Source organism: Trichechus manatus, unplaced genomic scaffold (assembly GCF_000243295.1).
Source record: "Trichechus manatus latirostris isolate Lorelei unplaced genomic scaffold, TriManLat1.0 scaffold00169, whole genome shotgun sequence".
Classification (NCBI taxonomy): Eukaryota; Metazoa; Chordata; class Mammalia; order Sirenia; family Trichechidae; genus Trichechus; species Trichechus manatus.
The window spans coordinates 5887055-5908814 of NW_004444105.1; the positions used below are offsets into that span (position 1 = coordinate 5887055).

The window sequence follows — 21760 nt, forward strand, 5'->3', positions numbered from 1 at the left end:
GATTGATAAGATCATGTGGTTCTTGTCTTTTGTTTTATTAATATGATGGATTACATTGATTGTTTTTCTAATGTTGAACCATCCCTGCATATCTGGTATAAATCCCACTAGGTCATGGTGAATTTTTTTTTTTTTTTGATATGTTGCTGAATTCTGTCTCGATGTGGAAACTGCTTCCCGAGCGCACGCACAGCGTAGCTGTTTGCCTGCTTCACCGCGGACCAGCGTGGCTGTTGCTCTGCAGTTTCTCCGCCGCAGCTCTAGCCCTCCTCACCTCTTCCAAATGGTCTTCCTCTCCTGTATGACTCAGATGGATTTCTTAACCTTGCCTTGTTCAGGGCTGCCAGATGTTCACATAGAATCAAATCACTTGTTTTTCCAGGTCTTTGTTGTAAGAGGGATATAGGAAGCATCTAATTACTCCATCATGTTGACCATGCCCCTCTTCTTTTTTATTTTAATGGGTAGGTTTGTTAGCTTCCTTTATGGTTACCTTGAAATTTACCTTTATTTTTTTAAGTATAAACCAGTCTTTTATTTCTTGATATTTTCTTGACTTACTCTCCATATGGAAATTCTATGACTACATCGTTTATTCCTTATTTTTTGTTTTGACGTTGTCCTCATTTACATATTGATGTCTCTGGTTCCCTATTTGCAGTCTTTTAACTTTTTTTTTGTTTTTGTGAATTGCCTATCTGGGTTGATATCTGGTTGATCTGTCCTGTGTCCTAGTCTTGGATTGTTATCTGATGTTGGTTCTCTAACTGGAGGACTTCCTTTAATATTTCTTGTAATTTTGGTCTGGTTTTTACATATTCCCTTAATTTCTATTTATCTGAAAATGATCTAATTTTGCCATCATATTTGAGAGACAGTTTTGCTGATATATAATTCTTGGCTGGCAGTTTTTTTCTCCTTCGAGGCTTTATATGTGTCATCTCATTGCCGTCTTGCCTGCATGGTTTCTACTGAGTAATCAGAGCTTAGCCTTATTGGTTCTCCTTTGTAGGTAACTTTTCATTTATTCCTAGCCGCTCTCAGGATTCTTTCTTTGTCTTTGGTTTTGGCAAGTTTGATTATGATATATCTTGGTGACTCAATTTTGTGGTCTATTCTGTATGAGGTTCATTGAACTTCTTGGATAATATCTTCTTGTCTTTCATGATATTAAGGAAGTTTTCTGCCAGCAAATCTTTGACAATTCTCTCTGTGTCTTCCTTTATCCTCCCCTTTTCTGGTACTCTGATCACTCATAACTTTTTCCTCTTGATAGTATCCCACATAATTCTTAGGCTTTCTTTGTTCTTTTTTCTGATTTTTCTTCCAACAAATTTGTGTCAAGGGTTTTATCATAAATTTCATTAATTCTGACTTCTGTTGTCTCAGTTATGCTCCTGTCATATTCTACTGAGTTGTCTAATTCTGAAACTTTATTGTTGATCTTTTGGCTTTCTAGTTGCTGTTTTTGTATGGTTTCTAGCAGCCTGTTTATTCTGTCATTTTGTTATTGTATTGTTTTCCTGAATTCTGTTGCTTTGTCTGTGTGTTCCTTGATTTGGTCTGTGTTTTGCCTAATCTCCTACTTGATCTCTTGGAGAGCTCTTTTGAATTGTTTATGAGGTAACTCCATTGCCTTGTCTTCCTCTTGAAGGTTTTCTGGTTCTTTATTTTGGTCACTGGTGGAGCCATCTTGTTCATCTTGTTGATATTGACTCTTATCTCTGAGGCATCAATAAGTTATTATATTTATTTAACTTTTGTTTACTGTGTCCTGAATTTTTGTTTTGTTTTGCTATGTCCAAGTGGGATGAGTGTGTGTGTGTTATTCTGGTCATTAATCTGGCCCCATTGAAGCTCTCACCTCCTGTCTCCAGGTGTTTGAAGCAGGTACTAGGTGTGTTAAGCCTGGGAATCTGTTCACTATTCTTGTGGGCTGCTGAAAATGTAGGCAGTGTTTTTGGTGGGGTGACGAATTTGTCCTGCTGGTCACCTGGCTATGGTTGCAGGGGGTATTCTCTCTGGTTGTTGGGTTGGGTGTTGCCTGTGTGCTCCATCACTTACCTGTTGGTTGGGGCTCAGGTACCTAGGTTGTCAGTCACCAAGTGTATGGTGTGGAGACTGACCTGCAGCCCTGAGTGGGCAGGGCTGCATGGGTGTGTTTGGAACAGGCACAGTTCTCTGGTTGTAGTAGGGGTTGATGTGGGGGGCAAGGCAGGGGGCTGTTGCTTGCCCCCTGGTGCCTGGATGGAGGGTGTGCCCCTGTCCATTAGAGTATATAGCGGGGGGGAGTAGTGCAGCTGGTCTTTGGGTGACCACTGCCTTTGGCTGGAGGGATTAGGTGGTGCCACTGATTCTCAGTCACCTGATGTGGGTGGCTAGATGAAGTGGGTGGTACAGTTGGCCCTCTGGCTCCTGATGTGGGTGGGGGGAGACCCCTTCTTAGGGGGTGCGGTATTGTTGATGCCACAAATCTACAGCTCCCACTTGGCTGCTGCAGGTGAAAATGCTTCAGCGGGAAGACCTATCCATTTTGTCCTAATGAGGGTGTGCTGTGTGGGGTCTGCCAGCAAAGCACTGGTATGGGTGATCACTGGGGGTGAAGGGCATTGCAAGTCTGTGAGTCCCCTACATCAGTGGCTGGGTGAAAGGGCAGGAGACTCTGGACCAGACAGTGAGTTCCTGGCTTAGGGGGCATGACGATGTTGAATGCTGTGGGACTGGTGTAGCAGCAGGGAGGGGGATGGATGAGGAGAAGGGAGTGCTCTTCCCCTGTGGAGCTCTGGTAGCGGAAGGGGTTTGGTGCTTGCATGGTGGGTTTGGAGCTTGCACTTAGGTTTTGCAGGTCTGGTGTTGCTCTTGTTTGGTTCTGGAGGTGTGAGCAGATTCACTGCTGCTTAGCTGCACCAGATGGCGTGGGTTATGTTTGGGATGTTGCTGTTTGCCTCCATCTGTGTGCACTGTACAGATTCAGCTAGCAGGACGCTGGTGAGCCAGCAATCCATAGTTCTTCATTTCTGCTGTTTTTGAATTGACTCTCCTTCCACCTGTCACTCAGTCTGATTCTTCAGGTTTGACTTTGATGCTTAGGTTCCTAGATTGTCATATATCTCTGATTCATTGTTTTTTCAGGTCTTTGTTGTAAGTGGGACAACACAAATCATCTGCTTATTCTGCCATCTAGGCCCCGCCTCTCCTTATTTTCATTTTTGTAGTGGCTAAAATGATTTCTTGTCATTCATTTCAAATCATGGTTGCTGTCATTGTTAGTCAAGAAATGAGTTTGCCATCTTTTTGTGTGTTTTAATTCAAGTACAAATACTAAAAAAAAGAGATTCAGTTCACCTGAAGGCATTGCTGCCAGTTAAGAAATGTGTGTGGGAGAGAGGAGGCCTTGTTTAAAAAAAAAAATCAGTAAAAAAAAAAGTTTTATTTTTTGGCTTGTTGCCCATCATTTTTTTTAACCAGCAGAAGGATATACATAGATGCACCTCTTTAGTCAGACACCCGTTTTCTACTCAGTAGCTGTTGTGACCCTAAAGAAGTCATTTCATATCTTTTTATCTCTTTGTTGTCATCTCTTGCTGAGTGAACTGATGCATGGGCAGTGAGCCATTTAAAACAACCTTATCTCCTCAGCCCCTCCCTTACTGGGGAATGTCATCTGTCTCATGTGAGCCAAATATATCTTTGTTTCATCATCTGATGTTTTCAGGTTTCTTTCCTTCCCCAACTATCTCACACCAGCTTAGAACATGGAACCAGTGCAGTCCAGTTTCCTATTTTGTATCTGGATATCTCATAGTCTTACTTGATTTGTGGATGGTGCTCTCTCTGTTTTATAGTTTTATGGTTCACTGTTCATGATAATTCTCTATCCCAAAATCCCCTTTCCTCGTATTAGTTGCCTGTCAGAAGTGGAGTTATATTTAGATGAGATTGGGCGTGTTCAGGGTGGTATGGCCATAGATGTGGAGTTATATTTAAGGGACGGGATAAAAACATGTGTTTGAATATACTAAATTATTTTGTAACAGTCAGCTAAAAAAACCAAGTGCCGTCAAGACAGTTCTAACTCATAGCAACCCCATGTGTGTTGCAGTTAAATTATGCTCTATAGTGTTTTCAGTGGCTAATTTTTCAGAAGTAGATCACCAGGCCTTTCTTCCAAGGTGCTTCTAGGTGGATTCAAACCAGGACTCCCAACAGTCAACCAGAAGGGCGACTTGGGCATGAGGGCCCACTTAAGTGTTTCATCTCTGATGTGTCAAAAGGATTAATTAGAAGGATATCTTATAAGAAGTCAATCTCAAATATGGGTGTGAGTGGACAGCATGACCTGGATGTCAAGATTTACCATTTTAGCCAAACTTTTTGGGCATGCCACATGGTCCTCTGCTTCTATCTCAGTTTATCCTTCCTTTCACAGAGACTAAAGACTCTCCTAAAGTGGTTTTGCTTTATTGCTCTTCTGCAGTCTTTCACATTTGTTTGTGTGTTTGGGACACCACTTTGTTTACTATGCTAGAACATCTGGGACAACTTTGGCTTTTGCTGAAGGTGGTTTGCAGGACAGTATAGTCGTGAAATAGGTGAAATCTGTTTTCTAGAGTCCCACCCCCCTTCCCATCCTTTCCTTCTCTTTTCCTCCCCTCAGTAACACCACCTGCCTTTATTTGCTTCCTCAGACAATTCTGATTCCCAGACCCGGAAGCTTCTTTTTCCCGATTAAAACTTTCTCTCAGCAAAGGATCTGAACATATTCATGTTGTTGTTAGGTGACGTCCAGTCAGTTTTGACTCATAATGACCCTGTATACAACAGAATCCAACACTGCCCGATCCTGCACCATTCTCACAATTGTTATGCTTGAGCCCATTGTTGCAGCCACTGTGTCAGTCCATCTCACTGAGGGTCTTCCTCTCTTTTGCTGACTCTTTACTTTACCAAGCATGATGTCCTTCTCCAGGGACTGATCCCCCCTGATAGCATGTCCAGAGTGTATGAGACGTAGATTAGCCGTCCTTGCTTCTAAGAAGCATTCTGGTTGTACTTCTTCCAAGACAGATTTGTTCGTTCTTTTGGCAGTCTATGGTATATTCAATATTCTTCACCAGCACCATAATTCAAAGGCTTCAATTCTTCAGTCTTCCTTATTCATCGTCTAGCTTTCGCATACATATGAGACGATTGAAAACACCATGGCTTGGGTCAGATGCACCCTAGTCTTCAAGGTGATATCTTTGCTTTTCAACACTATAAAGAGGTCTTTTGCAGCAGAGTTGCCCAATGTAGTGTGTCTTTTGATTTCTTGACTGCTGCTTCCATGGGTGTTGTGGATCCAAGTAAAATGAAATTCTTAACAATTTCAATCTTTTCTCTGTTTATCATGATGTTGCTGTTGGTCTAGATGTGAGGATTTTTGTTTTCTTTATGTTGAGGTGTAATTCATACTGAAGACTGTGGTCTTTGATCTTCATCAGTAAGTGCTTCAAGTCCTCTTCACTTTCAGCGAGCAAGGTTGTGTTATCTGCAGAATGCAGATTGTTAATGAGTCTTCCTCCAGTCCTGATGCTGCGTTTTTCTTCATACAGTCCAGCTTCTTGGATTATTTGCTCAGCATATAGATTGAATAAGTATGGTGAAAGGATACAACCCTGATGCATACCTTTCCTGACTTTAAACCACGCAGTATCCTCTTGTTCTGTTCGAACGACTGTTTCTTGATCTCTGTACAGTTTCCTCATGAGCACAATTAAGTGTTCTGGAATTCCCATAGTTCACAATGTTATCCATAATTTGTTATGATCCATACAGTCGAATGCCTTTGAATAGTCAATAAAACAGGAATGAACATATTCATAGGAAGTTGTAAATGTTAGTTACTCTTAATGAGAATTTGCATTTTCAAGCCATAAAAATATTAAGCTACAGCACTAAGCATCCAACTGGGAAGTTTCCAGAAGAACTGGTCCTGTCAAATTGGCAGCACATTGTCCCTGAAAATCTACTGTGCATTGTTGTTGTTGTTGTGTGCTGGCAGGTCAATTCCGACTAATTGTGAACCTGTTGGACAGGGTAGAATTGCCCCATAGGGTTTGCTTGGCTGTAGTCTTTATGGGAGCAGATCGCCAACTCTTTTCTCCTGCAGAGCTGCTGGTGGGTTCGAACTGCTGGTTGCTTAACCATCGCGCTACCAGGGCTCCTTACCTGCTGTGTAGGTGTTGACTTATCCACCTATCTGTGAGCCTAAGCTTGGTTCAGTGGATTCTGCCACTACCTGCTAAATTTCAATTGCATCCCTGTGGAAAGCCTGGAGGAGCCCCAAGTTGTTTGGTAACAATGGCCGGAGATAGTTAGGGCTAGAGGGGCTCAGCAAGACGTTCCAGGGCATTCTAAATGGTGATGTAGATTTTAATAAAATATTCCACAGACTAGCTAAGTGACCATGATTGTTCACTCCTTGTACTTTAGTTTTTGGACAAAAATAAATACAAGTATTCTGTCCAGGGTTCTTGTGAATAATACATTATACATATGAGTGGACAGTGCCAGAACATCTATATAAATATTTTATTTGCATTCATGTTTTTGAAGATTAATTTTTTTTTTTTAATGATATTGTGTGCCTCCCTTTCAGCTCCATGTTGTTCACTGGAATTCAGACAAATATCCCAGCTTTGTTGAGGCAGCTCATGAGCCTGATGGACTAGCTGTCTTGGGAGTATTTTTACAGGTACACTGATTTCATTTTAAATAATCAATCAGCGATTTTGGGTAAAAGTTCCGTTATGGAGTATACATTCAATCATTTTGTTAATAGTAAACTAGTTTTGGGTTTAACTTTTTTCTTTTGAAATGAGTAGTAAACATTTATATATTAGTTTATAGTTCATCTAAGGGCCTAGGACATTGTCTTATGATTTCTTTTATTATCCACTGATAGTTTTAATACGTATAGGAACAGTGGCAACAAGAACAACAACAACAATAGCAGCAGAAGTAGCCGCTGAGATCCTGAGAAGAAAAACTTTATTCTGGCCTTTTCCTGATTACATAATATTTAGGAGATGGGAAAGAATAAAGTTCAAGAGCCTAGTTCTTGAAGCACTAGTTTGACCACAATGGCTTATTGCCACATATACTGACTTAAAAAAAAAAAAAAAAAGGTTATTTGGTTGTATTTCCCTTTGTCTAATTTTCACATGTGGTCAGACAAGTATCATTGTCATAATACCTGTGGGCAGGTTGGGCTGCTCAGCTCCCATTGGGACCACAATCTTTTAGGGTGTGTATATTTGCCATGTCTACATACTTCTGTATGATGTTGTGACTCCTGGAGCTGGGACTGGAGGAAGCGTGGGGCAGAGGCGGAGAGTGGCGTGGAGAGCAACATCCCTTTCCTTTGGCCTCCACATCTGAATGGGGGCAGTGGGATCCAGGTGGGATAAGAGATTTTACTTTAATTCTCATGTGCATAAAAGCTTCAGGTTGCTTCATGACATCTGTAATAATGAAAAGAGTTGCATACAGTGAAACCTGCAAAAGCAGGAACTTTTGTAAGGCAGAAACCTGTCAGAGAAGGAAAACTCAATTATTTCCCACCAACAGAGAGTGATAGAAAAGTGGTAAGACTGCAGCTTGTCAAAGGCAGAAAACTTGTGAGACTTGGAAAAACAAGGCAGTCGCGTCGAGTTCTGGCTCTCACAGGTTTCACTGTATACTTTTCTGAGGAGTTCTGCTTAATTGGGACCTCAGATTGTTTAAGGCTGAAAATGTGAGATGTTTTGGTCCAATGTTTTGTTGCCACTATAGCCAGTTTAAGAGTCCTCGGTGGTGCAAATTGTTAATGTGCTCAACTGCTAACCGAAAGGTTGGAGGTTCAAATCCACCCAGAGGTTCATTGGAAGAAAGACTTGGTGATCTACTTCCGAAAAATCAGCCATAGAAAACCCTATGATGCACAGTTCTACTCTGATACACACGGGGACACCACCAGTCAGAGGTGACTCAACGGCAGCTGGTGTTGGTGGTCATAGCCAGTTTGGACCTAGGGTCTGAAAATCACATCTGGCTTAATAGTGTATCTATTATGTTAGAGTTTCCCAAGCAAGATTTCTGTCAAGGTAATCTATATCTTACACATTTATAAAGCTGAAAAATATGAAGCTGGTACTACTAGTTTGGGAACCACAACTGACAGTTCAGCCACAGAGTCCTGTAATATTATCTTGTTGTTCAGATTTTTCCGGCCTGATGAGGCCAACAGGTAAAAGAGAGCTTCGTTATATAACAATCAATGTTTGTTCTGAGTTGGATTAGCTTTTTAAAAGTGTAATTAAAAAACAGTGATTGAAGTGGAGTGGTTCAGATCAAATCTGCTACAGTAACAATTTCTTTTGAAATTTCATGTTTACAGATTGGTAAACACAATTCCCAACTGCAAAAGGTTACTGACATTCTGGATTCCATTAAAGAAAAGGTAAAATGAATTGTTATTTGCTAATGGTTAACATGTTCTTAAGAAACCCTGGTGGTGCAATGGTTAAGGGCTTGGCTACTAACCAGGTTGGTGGTTGGAACCCATCAGCTGCTCCATGGGAGAATAATGTGGCAGTCTGCCTCCGTAAAGATTTGTTGCTGTCAAGTAGATTCTGACTCATAGCAACCCTACAGGAAAGAATAGAACTGCCCTATAGGGTTTCCAAGGAACAGCTAGTGGCTTTGAACTGCCGACCTTTTGGTTAGCAGATGAGCTCTTAACCACTTTGCCACCAGTGCTCCTCCGTAATGATTACAGCCTTGGAAACCCTTTGGGACTGTTCTACTCTGTCCTATAGGGTCGCTATGAGTTGGAATCAACTCAACGGTAATGAATTAATGTATTTCTATGACTGTTCTCTACTGAATTCTCTTACCTTTTTTTAAAGTCTAACATCTTAGATACAAACTTATGCTGCCTGCTTTGAAGCAAGTTTGGAACATACTAGACCAATGCAGCAGAAGTAATGCATTATGACTTTTTGAAAATTTTGAAAGGGTTTAAATTATCTAAAATTATTGTTGTTGCTAGCTGCTGTCCAGTTGACCCGTGACTCATGAGGACCCTGGGCACGTTGGAACAAAGTGTTGCCCGGCCCTGTACCATCTCCATAATTGGTTGGGGATTGGACTGTTGTGATCCACAAGATTTTCATTGGCTGATTTTTGGAAACAGATTACCAGACTTTTCTTCTTAGTCCATCTTAGTTTGGAAGCCCCACTGAAACCTGTTCAGCATCGTAGCATCATGCAAACCTCCGCTGACAGACAGATGGTGGCTGCATATAAAGTGCATTGGCTGGGTATTGAAACTGGTCTCCTGCATGGAAAGCGAGAATTCTAAACTGAACCACCAATGCCCTCTTAATCTAAAATAACCACTGATAAATTTGTTTGTACATAATTGGTTTCTGGTGTTGGAGTTTTGTAGAATAAATCTTTAACATTTCTTAAAGAACACTTAAATATTAAAACAAATTCTGTGCTTATTAAATAAATCTAAATGGTGTGGTATTGCTATTTTTAAAAGGCAGATACTACATAATTCCATATATTGTTTCATTGGGTGTCTGTTTTTTGAAGTCTTTGGAAAGCAAGCTATGCTGTTGTAATTTGTGGGAATTCTCTTTTTTCTCCCAGGGAAAACAAACTCAATTCACAAATTTTGACCCATTGTCTCTGCTTCCTCCATCTTGGGACTACTGGACATATCCTGGTTCCCTCACAGTCCCACCTCTTCTGGAGAGTGTCACTTGGATCATTTTGAAGCAACCTATAAATATCAGCTCTCAACAGGTATATCATCTCTTCCAGATTGATCCTGATTCACTCAGAGGAAACTTTATTTTTTAACGCTACACTTACAGCCTGTGTTTTCCCTTCATTAATTGAATGATTGGTTGGAGCAGATGAGATTCATGTCCTTTTTTTATGTGAGCTTCTATGGCAAGATGATTTCTTCCCAGGTATTATATTTTGAAATTTAATGTGCATACAGACACTGATGAAAGTGAAACAACATTTTGGACACTATATTCATTTGCTTTTGTTTTCTTTTGTTTGGTCTGGGATATAAACAGGCTGGGATATAAAGGGCATAATTATGGGAGAGCCTACTCTTAGAAGATCACATCCTCTTTTCCAGCCTCAGTTCCTAGACCTTCTCCTCCCACTGATTTCACATTCAGAGAGCAAACAGGGATAGGTGGAGTACTGTCAGAAACGTGTCAGCCTGCTAAACCCTGACAGCATAAAAGTTTAAGAAGTGATCTTATGGCTTTTGTTAACCAAACATTTGTGGGCTGCCTGAGGGGCTTTTAAGCATTTGTTGAGAGGCTGTGTGGGGTGGCCCCTATGCTATTCTAGTGAAGACATTTACTCAGTTCTGATAAATGTCCATTGAATTCCTACTGTAGGCCTAGCCTCTGCCAGGTTTAGGATGTCTTCAGTACTCAGAAACTCTGCTTAGACCCCTGGAACCGAGCAGACTGGTCAACCTGACCATGTGATATTATGTGTTCTGGGGTGCTGTACATCTTAGTGGGTTGTATTTCGTTTCTGCTTTTTCCCCCTTCTTTGAACTAGGTGCTGCAGTATTTTAGCACGAACATAATCTAGTGATTTTTGCAGCTAATAAAGTACTTTGGTTCCGGGCTTGTCCACTTGCCTAGCTGTTAATTCCGCACCCCGCACTCCCACCCCCCACCCCCAAATCAAAGGCTAGAACTGGTTCAACTTTACCAAGATCTTATCAGGTAACATTTTCCCTTAGAATGTTGAATATGTTCTACCTTCTGCTAGACATTTCTCAGAATTCCGTTGACCTCGCCTTTAGGATTCAGGGCAAATAATAATCTGGGGCATATGTATTAAAACATTTTATAAAAGTCTGGATAAAAATCCAGAGCTTCACTGACATGAGAACTGAACTTCTTCTCATCATAAATCAGGTGGGCTGTATCGTGAGAAAAATGGCCTGCCATTGATTCAGTGGCCTTATTAAAGGGAGTTCATTTTTCTCCTCTTCACAGGTTTACTTTTCCTCTCCTCTGTTAAATTTCAAGAGGTTAGTAGTAAAAGTTAATCAATTACAACATCAAGGTAGTTAATTATAAGGGGATAATGTTTTTTCTCATATTTCAAGGACATCTTTATTCTTTAAAGCCACTTGGAATACAACTTGTGCTTTTTCAACCCATCAGTGATTTGAAAGAGAATATATCAAAATATGTAATTTAGTTCCATAAAAAACATAATTAACCTTATTAAAAATAACTCCCTGAAGTTTGGGAATGATAGCTGCTTACTGTGGGATCACTACTGTATCTTATCCGAGGCTCAATTAATATTAAATATTAATGTGGTTTTTATACAGTGGAATACATAAAAGGTTAGCTGCATTGTAGAGCTGTAGTGTGATTAATATTTCACTTTGAAGCATTCACTGAAATCTACTGTAGTAGAAACACATTCAGACATTTTAATTTCTAACCATATTGAGATGGTTATCTGGATAATACTCCAAATTATTTTAATATAACATTATGGTGATTTTAAGAGTCAAAGAATGAAGCAAATATTTAAAAAAATCTAACCCCAGTTCAGCCATGAGAAAAGACATCAGACAAATCCCAACTGAAGAACATTCTACAGAATACTGGATTAGTACTCCTCAAAAGTGTCATAGTCATTAAAAAAAAAAAGAAAAAAAGGACCATTGTAGAAACTGTCACATTCAAGAAGAGCCTAATGAGACATGACTACTAAGTGTAATGTGGTATCCTGGATGAGATTCTGAAACAGAAAAAAAGACATTAGGTGAAAACTAAGGAAATCTGAAAAAAGTATGGACTTTAGTTAATGATAATGTATTAAGACTGCTTCATTAATTGTGACAAATGTATCGTACTAATATAAGATGTTAATAATAGAGGAAATTGGTGTTGGGTTTGCAGGGGTTCTTTGTATGAACTTTGCAATAATTCTGTAAATCTAAAACTGTTAAAAAATTAAAATGTTGTTTAAAAAATCCAAAATATGAGAGGGTTGATTAAAATTATTCAGTTGCTTAAAGTAAACTGAAAATTTATTTTATATATTCCACTGACTTAGATTTACTTTCTAAAAGATAATTTCAGTCTCAATTTTGGCAGTTCGCTCTTTTCAGAGTCATGGAGGAACATTGCTTTTATTCACTTTTCAATTGCACCATATCATGACACTAACTGTGAAGATTAATATTCTCTTTTTAGTACATTGGTGCCAGATTTTTTTTCTAGGTTTTGCTCCTGCTCTTTCTTGCCAAGTCACTGTTTGACCGAAAGGGCAAATCAGATGCTTTTCATTTTCTTTTTCTTGATTCAAGTGTATTTATCTGCTTCAGAGTCAAACACTCAGTATTACATTCTTTACTTAACTGCCGTGCCAGTGAGCAGATATACTGTTTTCTGACACTTTGGTAATAGATTTGTAATTTTCTTTGGAAGCCTGATTTTTCTTGCCAAGTCTCTTAGGGTTATATTAAACTAAGTTGCATTGCTTGGTTGCTGAAATTCAGTGTGCAGAATACTTGGCTTTCTTTTCTCCTTTAAAAAAAAATCTGGTTTTTTGTTTGTTTATTATGATATTATTTGCATACACTGTAGGACAGAGTAGAACTGCTTCTAGGGTTTCCAAGGAGTGGCTGATGTATTCAAACTGCTGATCTTTTGGTTAGCGGCCACAGATAGCTCTTAACCACTGCTCGACCAGGGTTCCATTTGCATACGATAAAATTCATGAATTTTAAGTGTATGGTTGATGCTTTTGTTAATTGTACACAGTTGTACAACAACCAACACAATTAAGATACAGATTAGATTCCTTGACTGGAAGAAGTTTCCTGAAGCCCCTTCGCACTCTGCTGCCCTTGGCCCCAGGCAATCACTTAACATGCTGTCACTAAAATTTTTCCTTTTCTAGAATTTCATTTAAATGTAATCATCCAGTACATAGACTTTTCTGTTTGACTTTTTTTACTTAGTGTACTTTTGAGATTCATCTATTTTATTTTTGTTGCTGAGTGATCATGATATGGATATACCACAGTAAAAAAAAAAAATCTGTTCACTAATTGATGGACATTTGCATTGCTTCTAGTTTTTGGCTATTATGAATAATAGCTATCCCTATTTAGATACTAGGAATAACTGGCATACCTACTTTTGTATAGACACATATTTTCATATGTCTTCAGTAAATACCTAGGAGTGGAATTGCTTATATGGTAAATGCATGTTTGATTTTATAAAGTACTGCCATTTTTTTTTTTGTAGGCTTTTCTTTATTTATTTATTTTATTGTACTTTAGATGAAGGTTTACAGAACAAACTAGTTTCTCATTAAAGAGTTAGTACACATATTGTTTTATGACATTGGTTAACAACCCAACGACATGTCAGTACTCTCCCCTCTCAACCTTTGGTTCCCTATTGCAAACTTTCCTGTCCCCTCCTGCCTTCTAGTCCTTGTCCCTGGCCAGGTGTGCCCCTTTAGTCTCGTTTTGTCCTATGGGCCTGTCTAATCTTTGGCTAAAAGGTGAACCTCAGAAGTGACTTCATTACTGAGCTAAAAGGGTGTCCGGGGGCCATACTCTGGGGGTTTCTCCACTCTCTGTCAGGCTAGTAAGTCTGGTCTTTTTCTGAGTTAGAATTTTGTTCTACATTTTTCTCCAGCTCTGTCTGGGACCCTCTATTGTTATCCCTGCCAAAGCAGCCAGTGGTGGTAGCCGGGCACCATCTAATTCTACTAGACTTAGTCTGGTAGAGTCCTTGGTAGTTGTGGTCTATTAGTCCTTTGGACTAATCTTTCCCTTGTATCTTTAGTTTTCTTCATTTTCCCTTGCTCTTGAAGGGGGGAAACCAGTGGAGTATCTTAGATGGCCGCTTACTGGCTTTTAAGACTCCAGATGCTACTCACCAAAGTAGAATCTGGAACATTTTCTTTAGAAACTATGTTACGCCAATTGAGCTAGATGTTCCCTGAGACCGTGGTCCCCACAACCCTCAGCCCAGTAATTCGGTCCCTCAGGGAGTTTGTATTTGCCCTTGGAGCTTCCATGACTTTACCCTTAGCAAGTTGTGCTGGCTTCCCCAGTATTGTGTACTGTCTTACCCTTCACCAAAGTTACCACTTATCTATTGTCTATTTAGTGTTTTTCCAACCTCACCCCTCCCCTCCCTTGTAACCATCAAAGATTGTTTCTCTTTCTTTGTAAACCTTTTCAAGGTTTTGTATAGTAGAGGTCTCATACAGTATCTGTCCTTTTGTGATTGACTTCTTTCACTCTGCTTAATGCCTCCAGATTCATCCACGTTGTGAGATGCTTTGCAGATTCATCATTGTTCTTTATTGTTGCGTAGTACTCCATTCTGTGTATGTACCATAGTTTGTTTATCCATTCATGTGTTGATGGGCATCTGGGTTGTTTCCATCTTTTTGCTATTGTGAACAATGCTGCAGTAAACATGGGTGTGCATATGTCTATTTGTGTGATGGCTCTTATTTCTCTAGAATATATTCCTGGGAGTGGGATTGCTGGACCATATGGTATTTCTATTCCTAGCTTTCTAAGGAAGCACTATATGCTTTCCAAAATGGTTGTACCATTTTGCATTCCTGCCAGCAGCGTATAAGAGTTCCAGTCTCCCTGCAGCCTCTCCAGCATTTGTTATTTCCATTTTTTTTTATTTATGCCAGTAATGCTGGGGTGAGATGGTATCTCATTGTGGTTTTAATTTGCATTTTTCTGATGGCTAGTGATCACGAGCATTTTGTCATGTGTCTTTAGCCACTTGAATATCTTCTTTGGTAAAGTTTCTGTTCATTTCCTTTGCCCATTTTTAATTGGATTGTCCTTTTGTTGTAGAGGTGTTGGATTTTCTTGTAGATTTTAGACATTAGACCTTTATCGGATTTGCAATAGCCAAAAATTATTTCCCAATCTGTACATTCTCTTTTTACTCTTTTGGTGAAGTATTTTGATGAGAATAAGTGTTTAATTTTTAGAAGATCCCAGTTATCTAGCTTATCTTCTGGAGTTTGTATGTTGTTAGTTATGGTTTGTATCCTGTTAATGCTGTGTATTAGGGCCTGTAGTGTTTTGTGGCATCTTTGCCTGGTTTTGGTATCAGGGTTATGCTGGCTACATAAAATGAATTTGGAAGTATCTCTTCCTTTTCTATGTTCTGAAACAGTTTGAGTAGTAATAGTGTAAGATCTTCTCTGAATGTTTGGTAGAATTCTCCGGTGAAGCCATCTAGGCCAGGGCTTTTTTTTTATTGGGAGTTTTTTAAATTACCTTTCCAATCTCTTCTCTTGTATAGGTCTGTTCAGATTTTCAACATCAATTTGTGATAGTTTGGGTAGGTAGTGTGTTTCTACAAATTTGTCCTTTTCCTCTAGATTTTCAAATTTGTTGGAGTATAGTTTTTCACAATACTCTGTTATAATCCTTTTCATTTCAGTTGTGTCTGTTTTAACACCCCCCATTTCATTTATTATTTTGGTTATTTGCACCCTCTCCTGTTTTTCTTTGGTCAGTTTGGCTAGTTGTTTGTCAATTTTGTCGATCCTTTCAAAGTACCAACTTTTAGTTTTGTTGATTGTTCTATTTTTTTTTCTATTCTCTATTTCATTTATTTCTGCTCTGATCTTTATTATTTCCTTTCTTCTGGTGGCTGTTGACTTCTTTTGCTGTTTTCTATTTGTTTGAGTTGTGTAGCTAATGTTTTAATTTTGTCCCTTTCTTTTTTGATGTGTGCATCTATTGTTATAAATTGACCTCTGAGCATTGCCTTTGCTGTGTCCCAAAGGTTTTGTTATGATGTGTTTTCATTCTCATTTGATTCTAGGAATTTTTTGATTCCATCTTCGGTTTCTTCTATTACCCAGTGGTTTTTAAGCAGGGTGTTATTTAGTTTCTGTGTAATTGATTTTTATTCCTTGCTCTTCCTGTTATTAATTTCTACTTTGATGGCATTGTGATCAGAGAAGATACTTTGTATTATTTCAGTGTTTTGGATTTTGTTGAGGGTTGCTTTGAGGCCTAAGATGTGGTCTATTCTGGAGACCATTCTATGGGCTTTGGAAAAGAATGTGTACTTTGCAGCTGTTGAATGAATGGAGTGTTCTGCATATGCCTGTGAGTTCAAGTTGGCTGATTGTGGCCTTTAGATCTTCTGTATCTTTGTTGAGTTTCTTTCTAGATGTTCTGCCCTTTACTGAGAGTGGTGTGTTGAAGTCTCCTACTATTATAGTGGAATTGTCAATTTCTCTTTTCAGTGCTTTTAAAGTTTTTTTAAATGTATTTTGGAGCCCTGTCATTTGGTGCGTAGATATTTATTATGGTTATGTCTTCATGCTGGATCATCCCTTTAATCATGATATAGTGTCCTTCTTTGTCTTTTATGGTGGATTTTGTTTTAAAGTCTATTTTGTCTGGGATTAGTATTGTGACTCCTGCTCTTTTTTGGTGACTGTTTGCTTGATATATTTTTTCCATTCTTTGATTTTTAATAAATTTATGTCTTTCTTTCTAAGGTGTGTGTCTTGTAGACAGCATAGTGATAGATCATGTTTTTTAATCCATTCTGTCACTCTCTGTCACTTTATGGGTGCATTTAGGCCATTTACATTCAGTGCAATTATTGATAGGTGTGAGTTTATTGATGTCATTTTGTAGTGCTTCTTTTTTGTGGTGCTGATGATTTCTTCGTTCCTCTTACTCTCCTGTGCTAAATTCCTTTTGTTTGTGGATTGGTTTTTCATTTTTGTAGATTTTATTTTTACTGAGACTCTGTTTTTCTTCTTTATTTTGATGAGTAGGTTTGCTAACTTTCTTTGTTGTCACCTTGTAACTTCCCTTTATCTTCCTAGATTTGAAGCACGCTAGTATTACTTGATATTGCCTTGCTTTCCTCTCCATTAGAAAGTTCTAAACTTACACTGTTTATTCCCTCTTTTACTGTTCTGATGTTGTTGTCATTTACAGATTAACCTTTCTGGTTTCCTGTTGTAATTCTTCTGGTTTTGGATAGTCCTTGAGAGTTCATTTCCTAGGTTGATATCTGGCTGGTGCAATCTTGTGTCCTAGATTCAGGCTGTGGTCTGATGTTGTTTGTTCTCAAACCCAAGGACTCCCTTTAATAAATCTTGTAAGTTTGGTATGTTTTTTACATATTTGCCTTAGTTTCTGTTTATCTGGAAATGTCCTAATTTCACCATCATATTTGAACCAGAGTTTCGCAGGATAGATTATTCTTGGCTGTCATTTTTTTTTCTTTCATGGTTGTGACTATGTCATCCCATTGCTTTCTTGCCTGCATGGTTTCTGTCGAGTAATCAGAACTCAGTCTTATTGTTTCCCCTCTCTATGTGACTTTTCATTTTTCTCAAGCTGCTCTCAAGATTCTTTCTTTGTCTGTGGTTTTAGTGAGTGTGATTATGATACGCCTTGGTGATTTTCTTTTGGAGTCTATCCTATATGGGGTTCATTGAGCTTCTCGGATGGTCAGCTTTTCATCTTTCCTGATACTAGGGATGTTTTCTGTCAGTAATTCTTTAATCATCCTCTCTGTGTTTTCCATTTTCTCCCCCCTGTTCTGGAACTCTGATCACTCGAAAATTATTGCTTTTGATTGTATCCCACATAATTCTCAGGGTTTCTTCATTTTTCTCTGTTCTTTTTTCTGATATTTCCTCAAAAGAGAGTTGTATCTAAGTGTTTGTTTTCAATTTCGCTGATCCTGTCTTCCATTGTTTCAAACTTGCTCCTCAGCCCTTCTATGACACTGTCCATCTCTGAAATCTTGTTGTTTATCTTTTGGATTTCTAATTGTTGTTTTTTATGATTTCTAGTTGTGAATTTATTTTAGCATTTTTTTGTGTATTATTTTCCTGAATTCTTCTGTTTTTTGGTCTGTATTTTCCATGAATTTGTCTATTTTTTCCTCATTTTTGTCTGCTTTTTGCTTCAACTCTTGGATATCTCTGAATATTGGAGATTTGAATTTCTGTTGCATAGTTCTAGTGCCTTTTTTTTTTTTTTTTTTACTGGAAACTCAGCTGGTGTTTATTTTGGATGCCTACTGGAACATCCTGTCCTGCTTTTTTATATGTTTTGATGTTGTCTGCTGTCTTCGGGACATTCAGTAGTTATTTTATTTGTTTGTCGATTTTAGATTTGTCTGTTTCTCCTGCTTTTATGTTTTCTTTGTTATGTCTGAGCAGGAAGGCTGTGCAGTCTTTGTTGTTTGCTCTTATGTAGACATGATACTTTTCACCTCCTTGTCCAACAGGCAGGGCCAGTCACTCAGCTATGGTGCAGCAAGGCAGGTCCAGGTGAAGGGGAATTCCTGGGATGGGTTGTTTGTGGCATGTACTGGGGTTGACAAGGTGGGCCGGGGGTCACTGCAGGGCAGGCTCTGGTAGACCATGCCTGTGCTGCTCAGCAGTGCAGTGTTCAGCACATGGTGCAGATCGGCAGGAGGGATGGTGAAGGGGAGTTTGTGATGTGTGGAGCTAGGATGAGTATGGGAAAGAGGAGAGAGGAGAGATAAACCAGAGCCTAAAAGAAAAGAAAACAAAACAAAAAAAAAACTGCTATTGGAGTGGAGAGAAGAGAAACTGAGAAATGAAGAAAAACAAAAAGAAAAAAAAATGATTAAAAACACCTCCAGGGGTCCCACTGATGCAGCTGCCAGACCAAGGAAGCAGCTCCCAAGCTATGCAGTACAGCCCATCTAGAAGGGGTGGATATGATACACAGTGCCAGGTATTCAGGAGATAGGAAAAGAAGATAAGTAGAAAGAGACGAGAAACCAAGAAATGAAGAAAAACAAAAAGGAAAAAAGAAAGAGAAAACAAACCAAAAAAGGAAAAAAAAAAAGCCCCCAGGGATCCCACCAGTATGATGGCGTGGACCCAGGAAGCAGTTCCCCAGCCGAGTGGTGCTTCATGGCCTGTCTAGAAGAAGCAGAAGTGGCACACAGACTCAGGTGTTCAGGAGAAAGGAAGGGGAGGTGAGAGGCAGGGAAAAAACCAAAAAAGGCCAAAAAAGGTAACACCAGCAGCAAAGAAATGGCACCGAAGAAGCCAACCTGTGTGGGCAGCGTGAATCTGCATGGCATGGAATCCACACTTCCTGTGCCGCAGTTGCGGCCTGCCTGGAAGCTGCGGATCAGCCCACGGGGAAGCCACAGATCAGCCAGCTGGGAAGCTGCAGATCAGCCTGCTGGGAAGCAGTGAAGGCTGAGCAGGGGGAGGCAGGGTGAGGGGTGGGAAAGCATGTATTGCTGGTTACTGGGTGCTCTGTCTCCTGCTGGGAGCTCCATGAATCTTCTTTCCAGTACTCCCTGTTCGCCCATCTCTGACAGGAGTCCAAGATGGTGGATCAGTGCTGTGTTAGCTGGTAGGTAACCTCGGCTCGTAACTCTCCTTGCTCTCCATTCTCTATCAGTTTCTTACTCCATTTGGTGCTTGGTTGAGTTCTTTATCTCTTCATTTGACACTTATGGTTCCAGGATTGACATTTGTGTCTGTTTTACTTAGTTTTTTGGGTCTTTCCTGTGGAGGGGTGGCGTGGTGCTTCTGTCTATAGTGCCATTTTGGCTCCGCCAGGCCTAGCTTTTGACAATGGATTATCATATAACTGAGGAACATGATTGCTACTGAAAGGATGAAGATGTCCCAGAGGAAGTGATGCCAGCAAACAAACTTCACATTAAAGATATTTCACATTGAATTACAAAGGATAAAATGTTGGAAACTGATCCAAACTTAGAAGTATGACAAATCAGAGTAGACATGTGGACTTCTGTATTTTTTTTTTAAGGGGCAGTACCATTTCACATTCCCACAACAAATGTATGGAATTTGTAGTTGCTCCACATCCTTGTCAGCACTTGGAATTGTCAGTCTTTTTAACTTTAGCCATTCTAGTAGGTATATAGTGGTATCTCATTGTAATTTTAATTTGCATTTCTCTGATGTCCAGTGATGCTGAGCATCTTTTTATATGCTTATTGGCTTCTTTTGTGAAGTGTCTGTTCAAGTCCTTTGCCCATTTTTTAATTGAGTTGTTTTTTCATTATTGTGTTGCAAGAGTTCTGTGTATATTCTAGATAAAAACCTTTTGTCAGATACATATTTTGAAAAAATTTTCTCCCAGTCTGTGGTTTGCCTTTTAGTTTTTTTAACTATGTCTTTTGAATAGGAAAAGTTCTCAATCTTGATGAAGTCCTTTTAATCTATTTATCTTTTATAATTTGCACTTTTGTCATGCTGTTTAAGTAATCTTTGCCTAACTATATACCACAAAATTTTTCCTACTTTATGGAGTAATTTTAACTCTAACATTTGTCTTTGATTACCTTCGAGTTAATTTTTGTGTATGGCGTGCCCCACTCTCTCTCTGCTTTCCTTCAGATAATTCCAGTTACACATATGATTGACTTTTAATATTTTTGAACAGGTCTGTGAAGCTCTTTATAAAATTTCTTTTTTCCTTTCTGCTCTTCACCTTGAATAATTCCTATTGATCTGTATTCCTGTTCATTTGCTCTTTCCTCTGTCATGTTAATTTGGTTGTTAAATCCATCTAGTGAATTTTTTTATTGTGCTTTAAGTGAAACTTTACAGCTCAAGTTAGTTTCTCATAAAAAATTTATACACACGTTGTTCTGTAACCCTAGTTGCTCTCTCTATAGTGTGACAGTACACTCCTTTCCACCCCAGATTTCCCGTGTCCATTCAGCCAGCTCCTGTCCCTTGCTGCCTTCTCATTTTGCCTCTGGACAGGAGCTGTCTGTTTAGTAAACTAAGAAGCACTCTCTTCATGAGTATCATTTTATGTCTTCCAGTCTAGTCTAATCTTTGTCTGAAGAGTTGGCCTCGGGAATGGTTTTAGTTCTGGGTTAACAGAGAGTCTGAGGGCCATGTCTTCTGGGGTTCCTCCAGTCTCAGTTAGACCATTAAGTCTGGTCTTTTTACTGGAATTTGAGTTCTGCACCCCACATTTCTCCTGCTCTGTGAGGTACTCTCTTTTGTGTTCCCTGTCAGGGTGGTCATTGGTGGTAGCCAGGCACCATCTAGTTCTTTTGATCTCAGGCTGATGGAGTCTGTGGTTTATGTGGGCATTTCTGTCTCTTGGGCTAATATTTTCCTTGTGTCTTTGGTGTTCTTCATGCTCCTTTGCTCCAGGTGGGTTAGGACAAATTGATGAATCTTAGATGGCCGCTCGCTAGCTTTTAAGACCCCAGACACCACTCACCAAGGTGGGATGCAGAACATTTTGTTAATAAACTTTGTTATGCCAATTGACCTAGATGTCCCCGGAAACCATGGTCCCCAGACCCCAGCCCCTACTACTCTGTCCTTTTAAGTGTTTGGTTGTGTTCATGAAACTTCTTAGCTTTTAGTTCAGTCCAGTTGTACTGACTTCCCCTGTATTGTGTGTTTTCCTTCCCTTCACCTAAGATAATTCTTGTCTACTATCTAGTTAGTGAATACTCCTCTCCTTCCCTCCCCACCCTCATAACTGTCAAAGAATGTTTTCTGCTGTGTTTAAACCTTTTCTTGAATTCTTGTAATAGTGATCTCATCCAATATTTGTTCTTTTGTGACTGACTAATTTCACTCAGCATAATGCCTTCCAGATTCATCCATGTTATGAGCTGTTTCG

At 39.4% G+C, this 21760-nt stretch overlaps 1 protein-coding gene across 1 annotated transcript in view; it reads left to right on the forward strand.

The window, feature by feature from the left end:
- CA13 (carbonic anhydrase 13) overlaps positions 1-21760 on the forward strand; it is a 71978-nt gene that overhangs the window by 44730 nt on the left and 5488 nt on the right. The window contains exons 4-6 of the mRNA XM_004386590.1: positions 6641-6736; positions 8420-8482; positions 9682-9837. Of these exons, the coding sequence (XP_004386647.1) occupies positions 6641-6736; positions 8420-8482; positions 9682-9837 (315 nt within the window). The remainder of the gene's footprint in view (positions 1-6640; positions 6737-8419; positions 8483-9681; positions 9838-21760) is intronic.